General features: G+C 35.6%; 1 protein-coding gene across 3 annotated transcripts in view; it reads right to left on the bottom strand.

Annotated features, from left to right (window-relative positions):
- Positions 1–20,548, bottom strand: part of PRKD1 (protein kinase D1) — a 96,320-nt gene that overhangs the window by 12,678 nt on the left and 63,094 nt on the right. For 2 of the 3 annotated variants that reach the window (XM_015864970.1, XM_015864974.2), the window contains exons 3-11: positions 19,295–19,426; positions 18,396–18,556; positions 16,443–16,466; positions 10,111–10,321; positions 8,660–8,737; positions 4,738–4,942; positions 2,560–2,683; positions 1,712–1,789; positions 567–846 (exon numbers count right to left, since the gene is read on the bottom strand). In XM_015864970.1, the coding sequence (XP_015720456.1) occupies positions 567–846; positions 1,712–1,789; positions 2,560–2,683; positions 4,738–4,942; positions 8,660–8,737; positions 10,111–10,321; positions 16,443–16,466; positions 18,396–18,556; positions 19,295–19,426 (1,293 nt within the window). The remainder of the gene's footprint in view (positions 1–566; positions 847–1,711; positions 1,790–2,559; positions 2,684–4,737; positions 4,943–8,659; positions 8,738–10,110; positions 10,322–16,442; positions 16,467–18,395; positions 18,557–19,294; positions 19,427–20,548) is intronic. The other variant, XM_015864971.2, reaches the window with a different exon arrangement.

Raw genomic sequence — 20,548 nt, 5'->3', positions numbered from 1 at the left:
AAAAGTATATAAATCAGAGGCAAAGATATATTTAGCCCTTTTGGTCCTGGGTAACATCCATGCCTCGCTATGAACAGAACAGCTGTTCTTCACACTTGAGTTCATTTCATCTTATCATGGGACAATGTTTGTGGCAGTTGTACAAGCACATGCGATGAAAAGAAGCATATAATCCATGCTGCAGTGACCTAAAGAGTGAATGGATGCTTCTGCAACATACAGCAATGTAAATTACAGTAATGAAGGGAAACATCTATCAATTCTCAACTGGAGTTCAGAAAACTTCATGCCACTTTGCTATCATTCATGTCAGCAACAGAAATATGGATGAAACGCCTTATGAATAGAATAACTACTTGCTCAGTATCAAATCTGCACATTGTATAATAACCCAGATGACCTAGTATAAGCTGGAAATACATGAATGAAAAATTGTGGCTTTTAAAATAGACAGTTGATAAGCCTTTAATAGTTGTGCAATATTTCCATGCAGAAGATCGAGCCATGTCATTTGTTAATGACTGTATCTGAAATGCATTTATCTGAAATGGAGGAAACAAACTTACTGTGTAGGTTGGGTCCTGTCCCCAGTGATGCCCCTTTAGGGATGACAGGCATCAGGGCATGCTGTATTGCCATCTCCCACATTCTTGCCACATCTATGCCAGTACCACTAGTGAGAACACCATTATTCAGTGGAACACTTGAGAGGTTTTCTATATTTTCTCCAACATAATAGACTATATTTGCTGTGCTTATCTCAAAACAATGAGGATTGGCTCCTTGAGGCAGTAAAGTGAAAGTTTTTGCAGGTTCCAGAGAGAAAATTTCAGACAATGGAATTTCCTGAAATACAAAAAAAAACAAAACCAAAAACATATATCCTCCGTGTAAAGATTATCAACATACAAAAATGTTGATAATAATAAGACATTAATTTTATTTAATTATTTCATAATATTAGCTCTTGCTTTTATCCACATGTGGCTTGTACAAACAAAATGGTTCTTGTAATTTGGAACTCCTTGATGCAGAGGTCCACTGACAGTAAAATAACAAATGTTTTTTTTTTCCAAGACCAAGTAGAAATTTATTTGATTTCTGAACTAACTTATAAAGAACTCTGTATATAAAAGCATAATAAAAATATATTCCACATCCACACTTCACATAGGTATGAACTTGGTTGTTCCATCTTGAATAAGCCTCCAGGACACATTTTACTAACTTCCTCTGAGAGGAAGCCACATGAAAGAAATGTTTTCCATTACCATAAGGAGTTTAACTGCTTCAGATAAAAGGGTATAAGAATTAAAATAATATTTTACTATTTAAATCACAACATAATGTCCAAAGGACAGAGTTAAAATAATATGTAAAATGCCTTGTTGATTGGAAGCCATTTATATAATGAACAACAGAATGTCAGATGAATTTCTTAGCAAAATTTGTCAGTGGTAGTGAATTGCCCCTATATAAAAACTTCTCATTTGCATAACATAAAAGCATTTCACTGGTCATTGTTAGCGAACATTTTTCTGATCTGACACTTGCTTGTGAAATGCAGTACCCACATATTCAAGTTAGGTAATGAAAACAAACATAGTTCCAAGCTATACCATTAATGCAGCTTTAGTATTTATATATTCAGGAATTCACTCCAGTCAGTACTTTTTGATAGCAGAAAACAAAATTGAAAAATATTCCTTACCTTATAATATTTGCTTCCAGTATCATTTTGAAAAAGAGTAATACATTTGCTGTCTAGTCTCCAGTAGTGTCGCTTTCTCTGCAAAGTAAAATAAGGGAAAAATCTTACTACCAATTTAAAAAAAAAATAAAAAAATCCAAGAAAATTAAAGGAATGCTCTTTTCTCAGATGCACTATTTCTAAAAGTTTACATTTTCCTCTGAAGTGATGAACTGGGATGGATAAAGTTTCACTTGCTATTTTATGAGGCCTTTATGTTTCAGTTAGAGTTTTATAAGTTCACTTTTTATTGTACTAATGTAGCTCTGTTCAAATAGTCCAAGTTTTGGAAGTTTAACACGTCATCATAGGTCCAAGGTGACACTCAGCAGTTGTGTAATAAAATCAACTTTCTTTTTCTATTGCTATAGCTTACTTTAGAAGGCCACATACTGACATTCTGATTCCTGTTTTTGCAGGTCTAAATGAAAATAACTTTTTAATTATTATTATTGATAACTTTATTTTACAAGAGTCTAAACTTGCCAAACAGTAAGATATCTAGGAAATAGCAGCTGGAAGGTAAAGATACCTTCCAGAACCTCTAAGATGTTTACGATTTTTAACTTCCTTCAGAATGTCTTCATATTTGGCCTGTGATAATGCAACTGACAGATTCAGATACTACGGTGTGCTTTAAGTGTCTCCTGGTATGGTAGAATAAATTTCTCACAAGCACTGCCAGGGATTTAGGACTACAGGAAATGCAAATATTACCATATGTGAGTGACTTTAAATTATTAATGTACTATTAGAATTCTGAACTGTTATATAGCATGTAGGGTAAGGTCTTCCTTAATATTTCTTACCAGTGTGTCTTTGCTGGTATAGTGAACCATCCAACCTTCTTTCATTACTGTGCTACTTCTCCTTTTTGTGTGTTTCACAGACTGTACCACTCTCATCAATGGAATATTGTTGCTGGTTGAAGGGCTTAAGAATAAATCAATAAAGGCTTTATAGAAGAGAACAACTTTAGACAAATAGAAAAAACTTCTTTTATATGTGCATTTACATTTATAACCACTAACAGATTTAGACCAGACAATATTTTGTTTTGTCAGTCCAAGTATCTTGAGAGTACAAAGGAAAAAAAGCTGTAATGCCACAACAGGAGAAAGTCAGAGACCAACAGAAAGTTTACATGCACAACATACACAAAATATTCCCCAAGATAGCTGATAGGCAAATGACTAGGGCCTCAACTAAAGATTAGGAGATATAGCTCAAGCCAATGCTATGCATGATTCAGAGCATCACTTGCCTTTCTTTGTAAGATTACAGTCTTGTGATCTTTCTTGGGTTCACATACACAGTGGAGTTATGACAGTTTACAGTAGAAAGTTAATTAACTAGCTCTGCGTACTCTGGCAGAGTATAGCAGAGAATCTGTGGGAACTTCTCAGAGAAGGAGGTTTAGGATAATGGAGTTTATCTTCAAAGACCTTAAGCACAGTCTCACTGCCCTGTACTTGGGTATGCATGCTGAAAACTTTCAGTGCTCAACACAGGAACTCAGGAATTCAGGGGAACCTGACAGTATGCCTGACAGCACAGTCATATAAAACACGGAATTTCTCACTGAAGAGGTTTATGAAGTAACGAAGCCAAATGGAGCTAACCATTCCTAGAGCAGACTCCACATAATAGAATCATCTGCTTCATCATCTTCTTCAACCCTAAACATAAATGCTTAGTCATTTCTGGAAGAACTTGATCTTGAGATTCTACATGAAAATAGAGCACTGAGAGTTCATGTTGTGTTCAAATGGGCTGCATGCTTCTATTCTTGTCTGACAGAAAGATTTCCTTTTTTATTTTCCTTTTATAGACCACTGAAAAATAGTTTGTGAATTAATCAAGTAATATCTCCTATTTTATTATGTTGCAGCACATCACAGGAGGATGGTGATAATAACCAGGTTATCTGCTTTGTAATTATTTATAATTCAGTATCTATACTTTAAAGAACTCACTATGCTGTCCCTGCAGTGTAATTTAGACATTCAAGATGATGTTACGACATTGACTTTGTGATAAAAAGCAGATGCTTATATTCTAATAATGCGTGTCTGTATAAAAGCACCTATGCAGAAGAATATGTTTACAGTTTACTGATGCTGATAGTAAAATTGCAAATTACTGGAATGGATAGCTTAAAACTAATGTAAAATGTTTGTGTCAGAGAAAGAGAATTTAGGGGAACATGTTCAAGAAAAGATTCCTAGTATGCAAAATAAGAGGAACTGCAAGTTAAACTGGCATCCATGAAGAAAAAATATCATATAATTCTACAAAGTAAAGAATCCTTGCTCCAAAGAAACGAGAGTTGAAAAGACCTTAATGCATTTTTGGTTCACTCAAAAATCCATCTCTACTTTTTTTCCCCTCTACTCCTCTGCAGTTCTAATAAGTGAATGATGATTATTTTCTCCTCTTCAAATATTTCTACAGTAAATTGCATGATTCAGTTCTCATTTTTCCTTCTGATTGGCCATTTGAAAACCTTTATTTATTTTTTAAATTCCTTGAAACTCATAGTTTGTTATGGGCTAATTCTTTCTGAAGATATCTGAAAATGCAAGTAATACACCTAAATCCAATTATATCATAGTTGATTGCACAGGTTTTGCTTTGTTTGGTTTTCATCTATATATACAAGTATTTCACTTCTAGTTAGGGAAAATAAGTAAATTTTAAAAACTGCTCTCTGTTGCTCATTTACAAATGAAGTTTCACAACATAATTTTCAGAAAAGAGCAGATATGTAAAAAATACTGTTTTTCAAATGAAATTTCAACTTGACAATAATGTTTAAATTCCTTTTAAAATCTTAGTGTATTAAATAATCTCATCATAATTTCAGAACCATCACATATCACCAGCTCTCTCCATCCTGAATGAGTGTGAATGCTGTCCATTTAGATTTCCCCTTGAGCCTTATTCATAATATAACAAGTAAATACAAAAGAAGATGGAAGGTTCACCTGATCATCCTGTTAGAATCATCGTGATCTGGATCAGGATCCTGCATTTCCCCAATGTCACTATGGGATCCCGTCATTGATATGTCAGAGTCATGAGCTATAGATTCTTCCATGTCATCTATAAAACTGCTGTTTCTTTCACTGTCATTGTCATCACTTCCTTCTTCCATGACCACATCAGACTCAGCCCCGGGACTAAGGAGATCTGGAATATTTTTTCTTGAATTATTATCTGAACACATACAATACTCCAACCACAACATCCTAACTGGAATATTTTTTCTTGAATTATTATCTGAACACATACAATACTCCAACCACAACATCCTAACATTCTGAGCTTAAGAAAAACCCAGCTTCTCTTTGGAATTCTACTGCCTGAGTCTGTATGTATTCAGTGTGTAATGATGAATCTTTAACCTGCCATTTGGAAAATCACTAAAGAAAACTGGAAACATATTAAACTGGAGTATTTTCAGGATTACAACTTCCTACTAGATAATAGCCAAAATCAAGGCAGAATTTCTTATCCATAGACTTCTACTCAAACATTCTATACCCTTGAGTTTTACTTCAGGCAGATTTTCCATGCAGCCTGAATGTTGTGCACTGACTTGATGGCTGTTGGCAGGCTACAGCTGCAAACTGATGCTAGAAGAGCAGAAATTTCAAAATTAAAAATTTTGTACTATGATGATGACAAGATGATGAACTATTGAAATAAATCCCAAGACGTTTATTTATAATGTGAATTATTTACTTGGGCAGAAAATATATTTCTTTTTCACCGGTGCTCCCCATGAAGGCTGTACAATATGATACAGTAATCTTTTCTAATGAAATAACATTCCCTGCCATTAAGAAGGAAATATTTAATTAACATGAAATAATAAATAATACTGAAAAAATGACAATGTTTTAAGCTTTAACCCACAGCATGTAGTATAAAAAGTATAAACAGATTAAGTTTATATTCAAATAATGTTAGACTTTCTCATTTGTTATTAGATTTGCATAGGCAAGATTGAAGAAATAACTTTTTACTATACTGCTGCTTGAAAATGGATTCATCTGGAAGACTGAAAAAGAGGAAAAAATTACTTAGCTAAAGGCTTAATTTCAACAAACAAACAAACAAAAAAACCCACAAAAACCAACAATGGAAAAAAAGAAAAAAGTCAAAATTATAAATTCTGTCAGACATAAGAGCATTAGTTTTTCTGGATAGTTTGCACTGTTTCAGGACCCACCCAAGGACCCATAAAAAGCAATTTTATGCAAGGTCAAATCACATGGAAGATATCAAATGTTCTCACTGAAAAATTTTCACCAAATTTTTTGAAGGAAAGTTCTTGACAGTCAATGTAGAGGATGAACCTAAAGAGTAAAAACATTGAGATGGCTGCTGGAAAAATGTTTTGAAGTGATGGTATTTCACTAGAACTGGAAGTGTATGGCTGAAACATTTGTTTCCATACACAGTAGTCTTCAAATGTTTAGATATAAGTTACTGATGTACGACTAAGAGACGTATTATACTTCATTTCTAGCTGACACAGACATCCAGTCATGAATGATACTTCACAGTTCAGGACTCTCTTTTTGCTGTTCATACAACATGGCTTTTATCTCTATTCTTAATAAACACAAAGCCAGTTAAAAATATCCTCCCACATTTACTGTTTTATGTGTATATTAATGAGACCATGCTTGGAATTTTATTGCTTCAGCTCTTCCTTCCCTTGCTATTTTGGGGAAGATGCATCACACAGCAGATGGAAAGAGTGGCAGATACTGTATTTTATTTATTAAGATGGAAATTAATGTGAACCAAATTTCTGAAAGAATAAAAAAGAAACACCAGGATGAAACTGCCTATGAAAACTCTAAGGAACACATGTCAGTCATTGATACACAAAGTTAAGAGTTACAAAACGATCCTGTGGATACTATTTTATGGATATTGTATGGTGGGAAAAGTTCTAGAAATTTTAAGATGGACAGCTCCAAGGACTAATTCTGCAGAGTTGCACAGAAAGAAGTTTAACACTTTCTAAAATACTGCATGGAGTAAGCACTCTCACCCCAAGTGGCTTTGTACAAGCTTTTCTCACTCAGATTTTCCTCAGAGAAAGCATTACGTCTCATCAGTCTGCTGTCAGATTCATGGTAGGAGGCAAGCAAACAAAAAACAGTGTGTTACTTGTCAGGCAAAGGCATGGAGGGGATAAAGATTGTGTTGAAGGACATCTGTCTGAGACAAAGAGTGGGAAACCAAAGGAGTGACACAGAAAGAAATGCAAATTTTCTTCATTTAGTCTAGCTGTCCAGAAATACGTCTTGCTTTTCCACCTTCTCTTAACACTTTTGTTCAATCCTATTTTGCACTGTGCTCTAAAATTGTACCTAAAATACGTGCAGTAGAAATTTCATCATCTATAAGCAGACTTAGTGACTTTCTCTGACTCTGCAAATCTCTGCTCACAACTATTTGCAAAGATAAAAAAGGAAGATGTATACTAGGTTGGAAGATGCATAAAAAGGATTATTTTTTTAACCTCCTCAAGATTTCTACAGGAAAAACCTCATGTTGTTATCAATTAGGTTAGCACATCATAGCACACTTTTAGCTTTTAGATTTGAAAGTAAGTTTACCCCCTTCCATAAGCATCAGTTCTTGCACTTCTGAAGAAACAGTTATGTTACGGGACAGGTAATGGCTAAGAGAGGTACAAGAGATATAAATTTAAGTTCCATACATTAAGTGTGATGGTGCACTGGAAAAGGTTGCTCGGAGATGTTGAGGAGTGTCCTTCTATGGAGATATTCAAGACCCCTCTGGATGACTACCTGTGAAACCCATTGCAGGGCACCTGCCCTATGTGGGGGGTCTCTTGAGGTCCCTTCCAACCCACGTGATTCTATGTAATAATAAAAAATACTGGAGATTCTAAGAGCTAAGTTTTAGGTGTACCACAGTGGATATGCACTAGCAGTACCAACATCAGTCTTCTCAGAAGTCAGGATATTCAGCATCTAAAATGTTTTTTGCCTATGTTAATTGCTACTAAACAGAAAAAGTTTGCAGAAACACAGTCACACAAATATGAAAAATTAATTAACACTTTTGATTATTGCTACCTTTTCAATAAAGAAAATCATTGATTTAAAGTTTGAAAAGGGATATCTACTAAAGCAATATTTTCTTAACCTCAGACGCAGTTTAGGCTGACAATATGGTAATATGGAATAGACACCGAACACTGTACCACATTTATCATTCCTTTATCACATACAAAAGTACATTTTCAAGGCAATCAACAACTCATCTACAACTATCCTTTTTTTCTCCAATATCGCCTGTCAAGCGTAGCCATACATTTCTATACTTGACACAAAACTGACAGCACATGTATGGGAAATTCTGCAGATAATCAAGCTTTCAATTCTGGCAACCGATACGATTAGTTTTTATCCCAAGTGGCCTTACCCAGTTCTCCCAGTATACAGTTCCTTCTCTGGAAAATTATCCTAAAACAAACACTTCTTCCTTTCTCAAGTTAAAAATAAATGTTGTGTTTTTTTTAATCTACCACATGAAAGCCTACTTCTCACGCATCTGGTTTTTCAAGTTACTTTGGCTTTCTGTGAGCAATGATGACCCAGAAGTTTTGCTGCTGAAGCCACCCCCGTGGCACAGCTAAGCCTGCCTTTTAGCACTGTGTATTCTGAAATGATAATATATGAACTGTTTACAGGGTTCCTCCCACACTTCATCTTCAATACACAACAGAAATATCTCAGAGGAAAGGCTACTCCCAAGCAGTGGAAAAAGATGTCTTTGTACACATAGGGTTTACACTTCTCTGTTATCTAACTGATGGTTTAAACAATGACAGAAACAATTGTTAAAGTAACTTACCGCCATTAATGGCAACTTCCCCCAGACAGTTATTTGGTACTTTAGGAGCACAGCGTTTGTGACAATTGAACCTGCAGTCTGGCAAGAGAAAAGGAACACCATATAATTATTTATCTTTTTCATTGTAACAGTTTCATTTTTTTCCGCAATCCACACTACAACTGTCAAGTTCAATCATTTCACTAGAACAAAGTTAACATGATCAGAGAGCACTAGCCTGGCCAGATGCCATTTACCAGTACAGCAGACAGGATGAACACACCAACAGCTGCCCACAGGGAATGAAAACAGTGCTTACAGCAATGGGAGGAGGCCTTCACTGTACCAAGTGTGTGCTATACTGATCTTGGGGAGCAAGCTGGAGACCTGTGCACTTGGCTGAAAACCAGAGCTGCTTTTCCATTACAAGAAGCAAATCAGGCTGCAGCACATCCACTTCAGCTTAAAAGTTTGACTACGTATCAAATACCAAAGAAAATTGAAGCAGCAGAACCTTAGCTAGCAATTTTATGAGAAATACTTGCTCTTTGCATCACCAAGCAACTTATAGAGTTTTAAGTAACAGGCTTCTTCAGTACTTCCCTCATTCCCAGTTATTTTTACTAGTGTCTACTTCTACTTTCTTCACATCTGTAAATGGCACTTTATTAAATGTAATTTCAATTGTTTTCTTTTGGCTTATAGAACACGTTTTACTTAAACTAGGAACTGTGTTTTATTAAAAGAGCTAGAAAAGCAAAGTCAGGAAGGGAGAAACATACCAGGGATGCCTTTATCCTTGTAATTATTTAACTTCAGATTAAAAAACCAACTCAGGTACTGCAGTGCCAAACTGTAGGCAAATATATATTTTTTAAAATCTGGTTATATATGCTAATATATGCTAGTAGCTGAGATTCAAAATAAACAGAAACAGGTAATATCTTTATACAGATTTTGTTAGAGTATAATCACATCAGAATTACTTGAATGAATGCAAAAATTTTGTGGGGTATTACTTCAGGGAAGTATTTAGGGGCACTCTAGTTGATTAAGGTGAGCCAGTAGTCTAGGGTATAGTCCAAATTCATTGAAAAAGCTTTTTTTTTTTTTTTTTTTTTTTTTTCTTTTTTAATGAGCACACTGTCATCCAGTGACAAACATAAAACATAAAATAATCTACATCTTAGTGACAAAGATGTGAGGTACCTCAGCTACACCACTAAGTAAGAATAAACATAAACAGCATGGATCCAGGTCTTGCAGAACTAGTATAATTAAGCTAATCCCAGCTTGATCCAATGTAGTGCAGTTAGGCTGATCCCAGCTTAATCCAAAGTAATTGAACATGTGAGTACATACGGGAACTTTGGTAAAGAAATTCTGAGTAAAGCTACATATCAGTAATGCAAACATTAATTTATTAATTTTATTATGCTTAGTTTTTATATACCTAAAGAAAGTTTACTTACCTTTACATTGCAAACCCTGTCTAAAAAGCCCTTTAAGAAGCTTCTTACAGTACTGGCAAACTGTTGGCCGTGTGTAAGAGTGGATGACAAACGTATGAGGCACTTTAACCTTAGAAAGTAGGATCTTGTCAAGCTGAATAGGTCGCCCAATGTAGGATTGTGAATTCGATCTTTTCTCTCGTCCAGCGAACGATTCTGATGGTGTTTTTTGCTGTGAAAAGGACATTTGAAAAAAATAATGCCTTATTTTTAATAGAATATCATACATATGTCTCAAGAATATTAAGTTCTCTGTCATAAAAAGCTGTTATATTGCTTTTAAATATTAATAGAATATTCAACATACCCCTGTCTGAGATTGCTTTTAAAAATTTAGAATGGTATCAAATAATATGTTTGCTAACACTAGCAAACTAGCCATACATTTTATAATGTGGATATGACTGTGTTGCTGTTGTTTTTCAATTTAGAAAAAGATTTTTATCAAAATGAAAAGATTCATTAAAAATTTCTTAGAAAACAACTTTTTGTTCCTCCTCTCCAATTTCCTGTCTTACATAAAGGTAACTTTGAAAAACTACTTTCGTACAAACATTAAAGGAATTGTTAACTTTATCTATGCACATGCAGGTTTTTGATAAAAAGCAGATCAGTATCTTCCATCCCCTTTATTTATAATTTTTGTTATTGCTAACCTTACCACATTCAGATTACGCACTACAGATTAGAACAGGTATTTATATTTCTCTCTATAAATACAGATGAATAGAGACACACCTTGTCTAAGCAATAGAATAATAATTAAAAAAAAAAAAAATCATGAAAGAAATAGGTTACCTTATTTTTCTCCTAAATATATTTAGATGTAAATATGGCAAACCTTTCCTCACAGGAGAGGTGCTCAGCCCTCTGATCACCTTAGTGGCCCTCCTCTGGACCTGTTCCAAGACCTCTGCATCTTTCTTGTGCTGGGGGCCCCAGGCCTGGGTGCAGTACTCCAGATGAAGCCTCACAAGAGCTGAGGGGGATAAGCACCTTCCTCTTCCTTCTGGCCACCTCTTTTTTAATTCAGCCCAAGATACAGTTGGCCTTCTGGGTTGCAAACACTCTCTGCTGACTCAAGTCCAGCTTCTTATCCACCAGGACCGCCCATGTCCCTCTCCCCAGGACTGCCCTCAAGGAGTTCTTTCCCCAGCCTGTATAAATACCTGGGATTGCCCAGCCCAAATGCAACACCTTGCACTTGGCCTTGCTGAATCACATTAGATTCATGAGCCCACTTCTCCAGATGGTCCAGGTCCCTCTGGATGGCTTCCCTTTCCTAAATATTGTTTGCCTAACACTTTCAAGACAGATTGCACTGTCTTATGAAGGCAGTATGAATAGCACTTTGGGAGGGGGGGCAGGAGCCCAGCAGGAAGGAAACAGTGGGCCCACTTGCACAGCACATCCTGAATTGCTCAGCCTGAACCCACCACCTGCAAACAGCAGCTCTTACTACTTGTGAGTGGGACAAGGCTCACAATGGGTGCCAGAAATACTGTCTCAATCCACTCAATCTAAGGACAAAGAGGGGCAGCTTTGTTCCTAGACTGATGCCACATCAGTCTTAATGCAGTGCCTTGTAACAGTCACTCATCCTCAACCCCATTCCAAAGTCAGACATCTAGCTCGGAACATTACCTACAATGCACAAGACAAAAAACTGTTGTCCTATCTGACAGATTACATTTTTTATTGAAGTATGTTACTTTTGAAGGAAGTAATTCTTTAAAGAATCTAATCTCACAAAACCCACCCCTACTATTCCCCCAGTGATACTATAAACACCTTGTAAAATCAACACAGCTATTTAAGGTATTAGTTACAAAATTTGACGCCTTTGTCTTCAAATGGACATTTGGTGGAATTTTAATGAGTGATGACACAATTCTCTTAAAATGTATTTTCACAAAAGAAAACTGATGAAGAAGTAAAAAATTCTAAGGAGAAAGAGTTATGTTGTTTACTTCTACGTCACTGCAGCAAATTAATATTTCAGCTTACTGTTCTTGCTGCTAAAGCAATTTCTTGACAATCTTACTGTTTGAGTATAAACAATCCAAATGTCTCCTAACATACTCTTGCTAAAAACACCAATTAGTACCATCTACATAAATTAAATCTACTTTGTACTGTCATACGAGGCTTTGTTTTCAACATTACTGTTGAATGAAAAATTATTTTGGCAACTGAATACTGCTAAAATCCTTCCTCAAAGGACTTCAGAAAGCTGATTTTGCTTGGCTTTACTCACCAAATAGCTAGCAGGTTTTGGAAATTTCAGGAGTGTAGCTGAAATGTACTGAGAATAACTTTAGGCACTAGTATGATCAACAGAGACAGACAATCTTTTCCCTTCATGGCTTGATCCTGTAGACTGGCACTCTTTCCTCTTCCAAAAGAGGCAACATGAACATCTGCTTCTGTGGGGTAGCAGGCGCAGGGAAGTTGGGTGGCACAAAACACACAAGTCACCCCACAACCCCAGGGACTGCCTGGGTTAAGAGGACCATCTAAATTTACAGATCATGAGCTTCTCCTCCCAACACCTACCAAAACTCCGTTCAGCACCCCTCAACTTTAATTTCCACCATTTCCAGCATCAGGCAGATGCCTAATTTTAAAAATTTTAAAAAGAAGGAAAACAGGAATTACACTATTTTCCCTGTAAAAACAAGAGTACCTTTCACAAAGCACCTTCTTTTTTGACGGTGTGCCTGGTTTGTTAAAAAGATAAATTAGTTTTTCCTGGTAGTAAGCCAGACAACTGACTCAGCAACTCTGGAAACTTCCCAGGAAATGATTGCTTAACTGGATTACACCATGGAAACTAACAGTCTGCACTGCTCCAAACACTTAACAGTCCTTCTAACAATCATGTTAGCAAGGTAATCTATATTTTAACAGATTAGAATATTATTTTCCAAGCGACAACACAAACAAAAGGATATGTGAAATCATTTAACTGAATGGATGTTCGGGGGGGGGGCAAAAACAGGGGAAAAAAAGGGGGGGGAAAAACAAAGAAACAAACAAAAAGCAATGGCAGCTGAGGCTTTCTTTCTTTCAAGAATAAAGAAGTGCCAAGCTGTTCCCCAACACTGCATTCTGCATATTCCTTACTTTCATTAGCTGGTGCCTTGCAACAATTTCTTCAGATTTTAGGGATGTCCTGAAACTGTATATCATTTTTTAGACTTTGCTAAAAGCTATTCAGGAGCAAAACTATTTGCTGATAGTAGGCGGAAGCACAAAGCTATTGTGCAAAACCACATAATTGCAGAAAGGAAATAATCCTCCACATAACTCCTACTCCAAAAGTAAAAACCCATCAGTAGGCTTCCCACCTGCCTCTTTACCACGTCCAAATCCACTGCAAAATACAGATAAGAAACTGGAATATAGATTGACACTCTGAGAACAGATCAAGCTGTTCTCATTACAGGGGCAAGTCTACCTGTCCTCTAGCACCACTTCTAGAACAGAAATCAAAGAAATGTTATGGAAGATGCAAAGGGACTAATGGGAAGCAATAGAAGCTGACTGGATGCCGAATTGGCTCTTGGGAGCAAAGAAAGGGAATGTTCTGGTGGACTAAAGAAGGGCAAACGTGACACCCGTCTCTAAAAAGAGCTGAAAAGATGATCCCGGTAGCTACAAGACCTATGGTCTCACCTTGGTACCAGGGAAGGTCATGGAATGGACGATCTCGGGAACTATTATGGACCAGTTAAAGGTCAACCAGGGAATCAGCATGGGTTTATGAATGGTAGATCCTGTTTGACAAACCTGATTTCATTCTATGACAAGGTGAACCATTTAGTGGATGAAGGTAAAGCTGTTGATGTGGTCTGCCTGGTCTTCAGTAAAGCCTTTGACACTGTCCCCCACAACATCCTCATGAAGAAGCTGGCTGCCCATGGTTTGGATGGGCAGATGCCTCACTGGATGAAATACTGGCTGGATGGCTGGGCCTAAAGGGTTGTGGTCAATGGTTAAATCCAGTTGGCAACAGGTCACGAGTGGTGTCCCCCAGGGCTCAGTAATGGGGTCACTTCTATTTGACATCTTTATTAATTATCTTTATAATGAGAGGATTGAGTGCATGTTTGTGGAAACACATTCAAGTAATCTTGTCCTGAACAAGAACAAATTGTACATCCTATGTTCTCCTAAATGAGTAACTTTTCAAAATTGTTCACAGGGAAGTGCTTCTCTTTTGTAGGCTCAGTATTAAAAACCTCTGTGACATTATCCTTGTGTATAATACCAAGACAGTCAACCAAAAAACTATGATATTCCTACATTTTTGAAGTGTTTTCCCTAACAGAAAAAATAAATAAATAAATAAATAAATTCTAGTTCGATTATTTATTTGGACGTATATTAATTATTATATATTAAAACCAACAAAATAACTGATCTCATTAGGTTTCATTTTCCATGTGGAATTATATTTGTAGAAACATGCATTTCCTTCTCATACTGAAGGTAAAAAGATAAAGACTTAATATGTTCACACACAAATTTTTCACAGGAAATTAGTGTCATATACGAGGTGATATTTATGTATCACCACAGGAACTATGTTCTCTGCTGCAATGCAAATGCTCGCTTTCTTTAATAAATTAAACTATATGACTATAATTAAGTGAATTCAATACCACACTTAGAATCCAATCAACTGTGTTGTCTTTTGATGCTTCTTGCACTCTTCTCTTGAACTCAAGTGTATGATTTAATCTCAAAAGCACCACAGTTAGATATCTATGGTCTGAAAAACACTTCAATGTTAAATGTGTAAACACATCAAAGAACTGACTTCAGTGCTGTTAAATTAAACTACCCAGATGGAAATTATTATGTATCCTGTTCCTCCTGCTCAGACACCAATACCAGCAAATCATACTATGAATGCTCTATCTATAATGTGCCTTATTTTGCAGAGTAACAAAAAAAAAAATTTAATACAATTCAGCAGTAGTTGTGTGACTGATATCTTGTCCAGTAGCCAGGGATTTCCCAGAACAAAAACCCTTTGTTGACAAAGGATTTGCTAGTGGCTACAGGGCTATTAGGGTTTATTTAGAGCAAAATTTTCTTCCTACCTCTTAAAGACTAAAGTTTCTTCAACATTAGCTTTGAACTGTTATTAGTGTTCGATAGTTCTAAGTATAATAATTTAAAGTAATAGATTATTTTAATGAAATTATCTTTCACTGGTAGAATGCCCATATTTTAAGTTAGACTTAAAATACAGCGTAGCAATACTGCATACAGTGCAGAACTAATAGTAATTCTTTAAAATGTACATATCCTTATACAAAAAGTGATATAATAAGTTAGAAGAGAAAAACCTTCTGGGAGTCTTTATACAGTTCTGCTTCATATGCTATAATGCATTAATAATGGCTTTTTTTTTCTTCCCAATTTCTGTGTAAAAGTGACCCATCTAACACCCCATTCCACACCAGAGATAACTCCCAAGACTCTGCATTTAACAATCACTTGTTCAGAAAATTTTGGTAATGGAAGTTCAGACAAAGCAGCTTGGAGAGGTTTGCTTAAAGTGAAGGGGTTCAGTACCAGCAGGATGTTTCCAGTGCAGAAAAACAAAGCTTTATATTAGAAGGAAAAGCATCAACGAGCATGTTCTGGACAGGAGCAAAAAGGTTGCAATGACTGCGTTCATTACTCTGATTACAATTTGCATATAATGATCTTGTGTATATATAATGATATGTGGGATGCTTCAGAGATGATGGGAAAGTAAAAATATGCTGCAGGGTTTGCCATTCTTTTCTATTTTAGACGAGCACAAATCCTCATGCTAATACTTAGAAACTAGAAAAATCTAGCTTTGATTGTATGTTACTTACACATACGATATGTATATGTAAGTGTTCTCCCCAAGAATTCCTACTGCCACAGTTACAGAGTATCTACAAGTCTAGGTCAGGTTTGTTCATCTTAGGATGTTTATTTTGTACATTATCCCAGCAAATTCCCAACTTTCTGAAAGTAAAGTTTAGATGTTCTTCTCATCTATTACAAAATATCACTTTCATATCAAAATACTTTAATATCAGGTGAGTTTTACTCTTTCATATAATCAGAATTTTGATCTTCACTTTGAAATAGTGGCTTTGGAGTTTCACATCAGATACACTCTTTCTAGAAGAAAACCAACAAATGCTCTTGACTTCTCAATGTTACATAAAATCATGCTGATATAACTAATAAAAGAGACTCTTCCTGACAGCATGACAGGGAGTAAATTTAGTACATACCTCATAGCCAGGGCTAACAGGAGACTGAGACAGGAAGTTGGAAAGAAGAAAAGACAGACCAAAGAAATAATGGAAAAAACACAGAAAATAATGTTACTCTCGAAGCAAGCACAAACAGGATATAATTTTATACATTAATTCTACGTAGCTTGTTCTGAAAGTATTATCTCCCATTTATTTCCTTGAACAGATACAAAGAGCACAAGTACACTATTTGATAGAGCAAATTCTCAGCTATGAAGCATTATTTTTCAGTCTAGTCCACATCATTAGCTATGGCTATGTCTTTTTGCTAGCAATGATCAAGAGCCTGCATGCTGTACTGGTAAAACTCTGCACCAGCAGAGGTAACCTACTGTAACCACTGCTGAAATGCACCTACCATCCACCATCCTACTGTGCTCGCATCCACTGTTTGGTCTCCATAAACATTCAGCAAACATCAAAGAATGTCAATGGGTGCCATTTTTTCTGTACAGGAGGATTCAATTCCACACCTTCGTATTTCTTCATATTTTAAATTAATTTTGCTTTTTAAAACATAATTAAAATGTATAGATTTTGAAAAAAAAAAAAAAAAAGCAACCATATTTCATATAAGAATGTCTCAGCAACCAATAGAATCATATAACTGAAAGTATTTTCAAATTTAAATTGTTTTCCTTATCATGTAACTTACTGTGCACAGTGTATCAAATACTGATAGAGGGTATACCAGGCCTCTTACCCATAAAACTTAACCAAAGTTCCAGGAAGAGAATTAGGGTCAGCCTTTTCTCAACATTTCATTAGTATTGTTCTGAATAAGTCAGTGTTTTGAAATAACCTACTGAGAATCATGAATAATCTATGAAGATTTGTGGCTGTATTTTTTGCAGAACTTAAGCACCGTATTCATTTATGCAGTTTTTCAAGTAAAATACAGATTCGTAATGTTAATCTTAATTTCCAAGTAGCTTTACACTAATGATAATCAGCAGCCTAAGTACATAATTACAGTTCATAGATGGCACTGCATATAACACCAGATCTACACCATTTGCAACAGTGTCCTTTTAGTATGTCAAGTTTAATAAGTTTAATATTCTAATTGAGAGTAAAACATGATAATTGTTGTGTGTACTTATAAACTCCTTCCTCTCTTTCAAACCTTACAGTTTTCAAAATTTTCACTTAGAACTGGAGTCCATTTACACACAGTGTAAATGGCTTAACTTTTCTATTACTATCATGAGAAAAACACTGCCAAGACAAAAACAAATACTCTAACTTATTCCAGTCGTTGCATTTTGTTATCAAAAAATTTTTCATCATGGAAAACTACTATATTAATAAATAAAAAAAAACCTGTAGTATATGTATGTGTGTCCTGCAGCTCTGTATTTATCCATCTATGCATATAAATACATATATTCCATATATACTATAATTACCACAATGTTTTGTGTAAGGAAATAATAAAGAATTCTCTTTCTCCAAACACTAAGATATTCTGTACATACAGGTTACTTACAACATATTAACTATAGCCTTGACTGTTACAGAAACTTTGATGCAGTGTCTCAGTGTTCTCCTGAGGCCACTTCTTTCCTGTATCATGAACCAACGGACATAACGTTCTATGGCAGAAAAATTTCAACATTTAGTTCCAGTGAAGACATCCAGTTTTGAGCCTCAAGATGCAGCTTCTCACACTGGCATGGGTAGCAGTTTCAGATTTCCAAAATAACATAATTCTTCTTTAAGGGAGGAGACCACTAGGAGTATCAGAAATGACACATACCTTAAGATGCTGACCTCCCTTTTACATCAAGATGCCTTCTCCCACAGAAAAGCTTTGTAATTTGCATACTCTTAGCCCCAAAGTCTTCAACAAACAAAAACAGATTCTACAGCACATAATTGCTTCTTAACAGTAATACCCATAACCTTGATAGCTAAGGAACTGCATACCAGAAGGGCTTCATCCGACACACTGGGTGATGTCTCTGCAGAAACTGTTCGAATAGTGCTGAGTCCTGTTAAGGAAACGTTTGACAGGCGCCTTTTACGTACACCACTGCAGTTGTTAGGAATTTTAAATGCACATCTCTTATGGTAATTTAGACCACATCCTGAAAAGTAAAATTTAAAACCATCTCATTACAGTTTATTACTGGAAAAGCAAAGAACGTTTTTCTTTGGTGAATAAAAACAACAGCCTTTTTTGATGAAACTTTCTTCCTCTACACTGCTTGTTTTGTTCCTATATTCTAAGTTTTTATGACATTATGAGCTCTTGAAATCTTCTATACAGTGTTGTATTTATCATAGAAACGATAGACACATGGAAGGAATGGAACAAAGCTGCACCAGGGAATATTCAGATAGGACATTAAGAAAAATTTATTTACCATCAGGGTTAAACACTGTAATGGCTTCCTAGCAAGCTGATTGGTACCCTAAGCCTGTCAGCATTCAAGATATGTTTGGATACTTTTCTCCAATTTCTGGTTAGCTCTGAATAAGTCAAGCAGTTGTAAGGGCCCTTCCAATCAAACTTTCTGTTCTATTATAAATAAGACACAGATAAGCTTTTCTTAAAGGAAGTGAGCAAACAAACAACAAACCCACATATATAGACTACTTGTTTTGCACTTCCGCTTACAGAACAATATCTAGGAGGCCTCTGGGGAGTCAAAAGGATCACCCTCCTTAATCTGTTAATTACTTTGATCATCAGATCTAACTGTCTCTACCTACCTAGTCAATTTAAATGAAATCATCAGAAGTTGCATCAGAAAGAACATGCATAAAAATGTAATGGAATATTTCCTTCCTGAGACTGAACAGCCCATTTCACTGCAACTTACCTTCACATTTGAGTCCCTGACGCACCAGTCCCCACAGCATTTCTCCACAATGGTCACAAAAGGCTGGTGCACGGTAAGAATGAACAAAAAGAGCATGGGGTCGGATTTGAAAGTCTTCAAATGTAGCAGAAGCTGTAACAACAAGGTAATTTCAAGATGGAGTAAAATTAGTAACAAAAAATGCTTCATATCTTTCCTCACTGAACAAAACATTACACCATTTTTATTCCTGTTGCTATGTCTTTACTTGTTACTCATGCAGAGTAAATTCTAGAAGATAACGAACCCTGAATTTTATATGTGTATACCGTACATACGTAAATATACCATATCTCAAAGGTAAAAAGATTGATGATATTTCATCACACTACAAAGACCACTGGAAAAAGAATAAAACTATTTTTACATATGTGCGTCATACCTTTATGATTTTATTTTACATAAACTCAGAAGAAAGCTAATAACTTGATGAACCTGAACAAATTATGTTCCCTAACTTGAATAATTGATGCCTTTGTTAATATAAGCTTATCATTCACATTATCTATTACTAACTGGGTAGCACCTAAAATCTAATCAAAGATATGAAATGGAATGCAAATAAGTACATAAGCAGAAAAACAGTTCTAAAGAGCTAGTAGACAGAGAACAAGAAGTAAAAGGGGCAATGTGAAAAGAACTACGGATGGAATTTCGGTGGATAGAGAAAGAAGAAAAGTTTTTCATCAAGTCTGAGCCCCTCCAGGGGGATTTTCTTCCTGGTTTTAAGAAAGAAAAAGAAAAGAGAAAACATTGTGAACACATCTAAAACTCTACTTCAGATTACTGTGTTGTAACTGTTTCTTTTTCTTATTGGATATGTTAATCATATATCAGTCTAATGAAAAAATATTATGTATCAAATGTCATTAAAAATTAAGAAAGTGTGTAAACACTTGATTCTATTTAGAATGTCATTTAAACAGGTGACTTAGTAAGTGTGTGTTTCCATTTCATAGATACCAGGATGAAAGGACAACATTTGGAGTGAGTTAATAGAAATACCTTGTCCCTGAGCAGAAATACATTTCCAATGTGGAGTCAAGAGGAAAAAATCAATTTTTTAATGGCTCAGTTGCAATAAATACTAGGAGACTTGAACACCTTTAGTTCTTGGCTTATCCCTCATGTATTAATAAAAACAAAAATCAGCAAGCTAATGAAGACTTAAAGTCAACCATCAAGTCCACCATCATTTCTGTGTACAGTCATATT

This window comes from Coturnix japonica, chromosome 5 (genome assembly GCF_001577835.2).
Source record: "Coturnix japonica isolate 7356 chromosome 5, Coturnix japonica 2.1, whole genome shotgun sequence".
NCBI classification, from domain to species: Eukaryota; Metazoa; Chordata; class Aves; order Galliformes; family Phasianidae; genus Coturnix; species Coturnix japonica.
The sequence above is the reverse complement of the archived record's forward strand: the minus strand, read 5'-3'. Positions and strand labels throughout refer to the sequence as shown.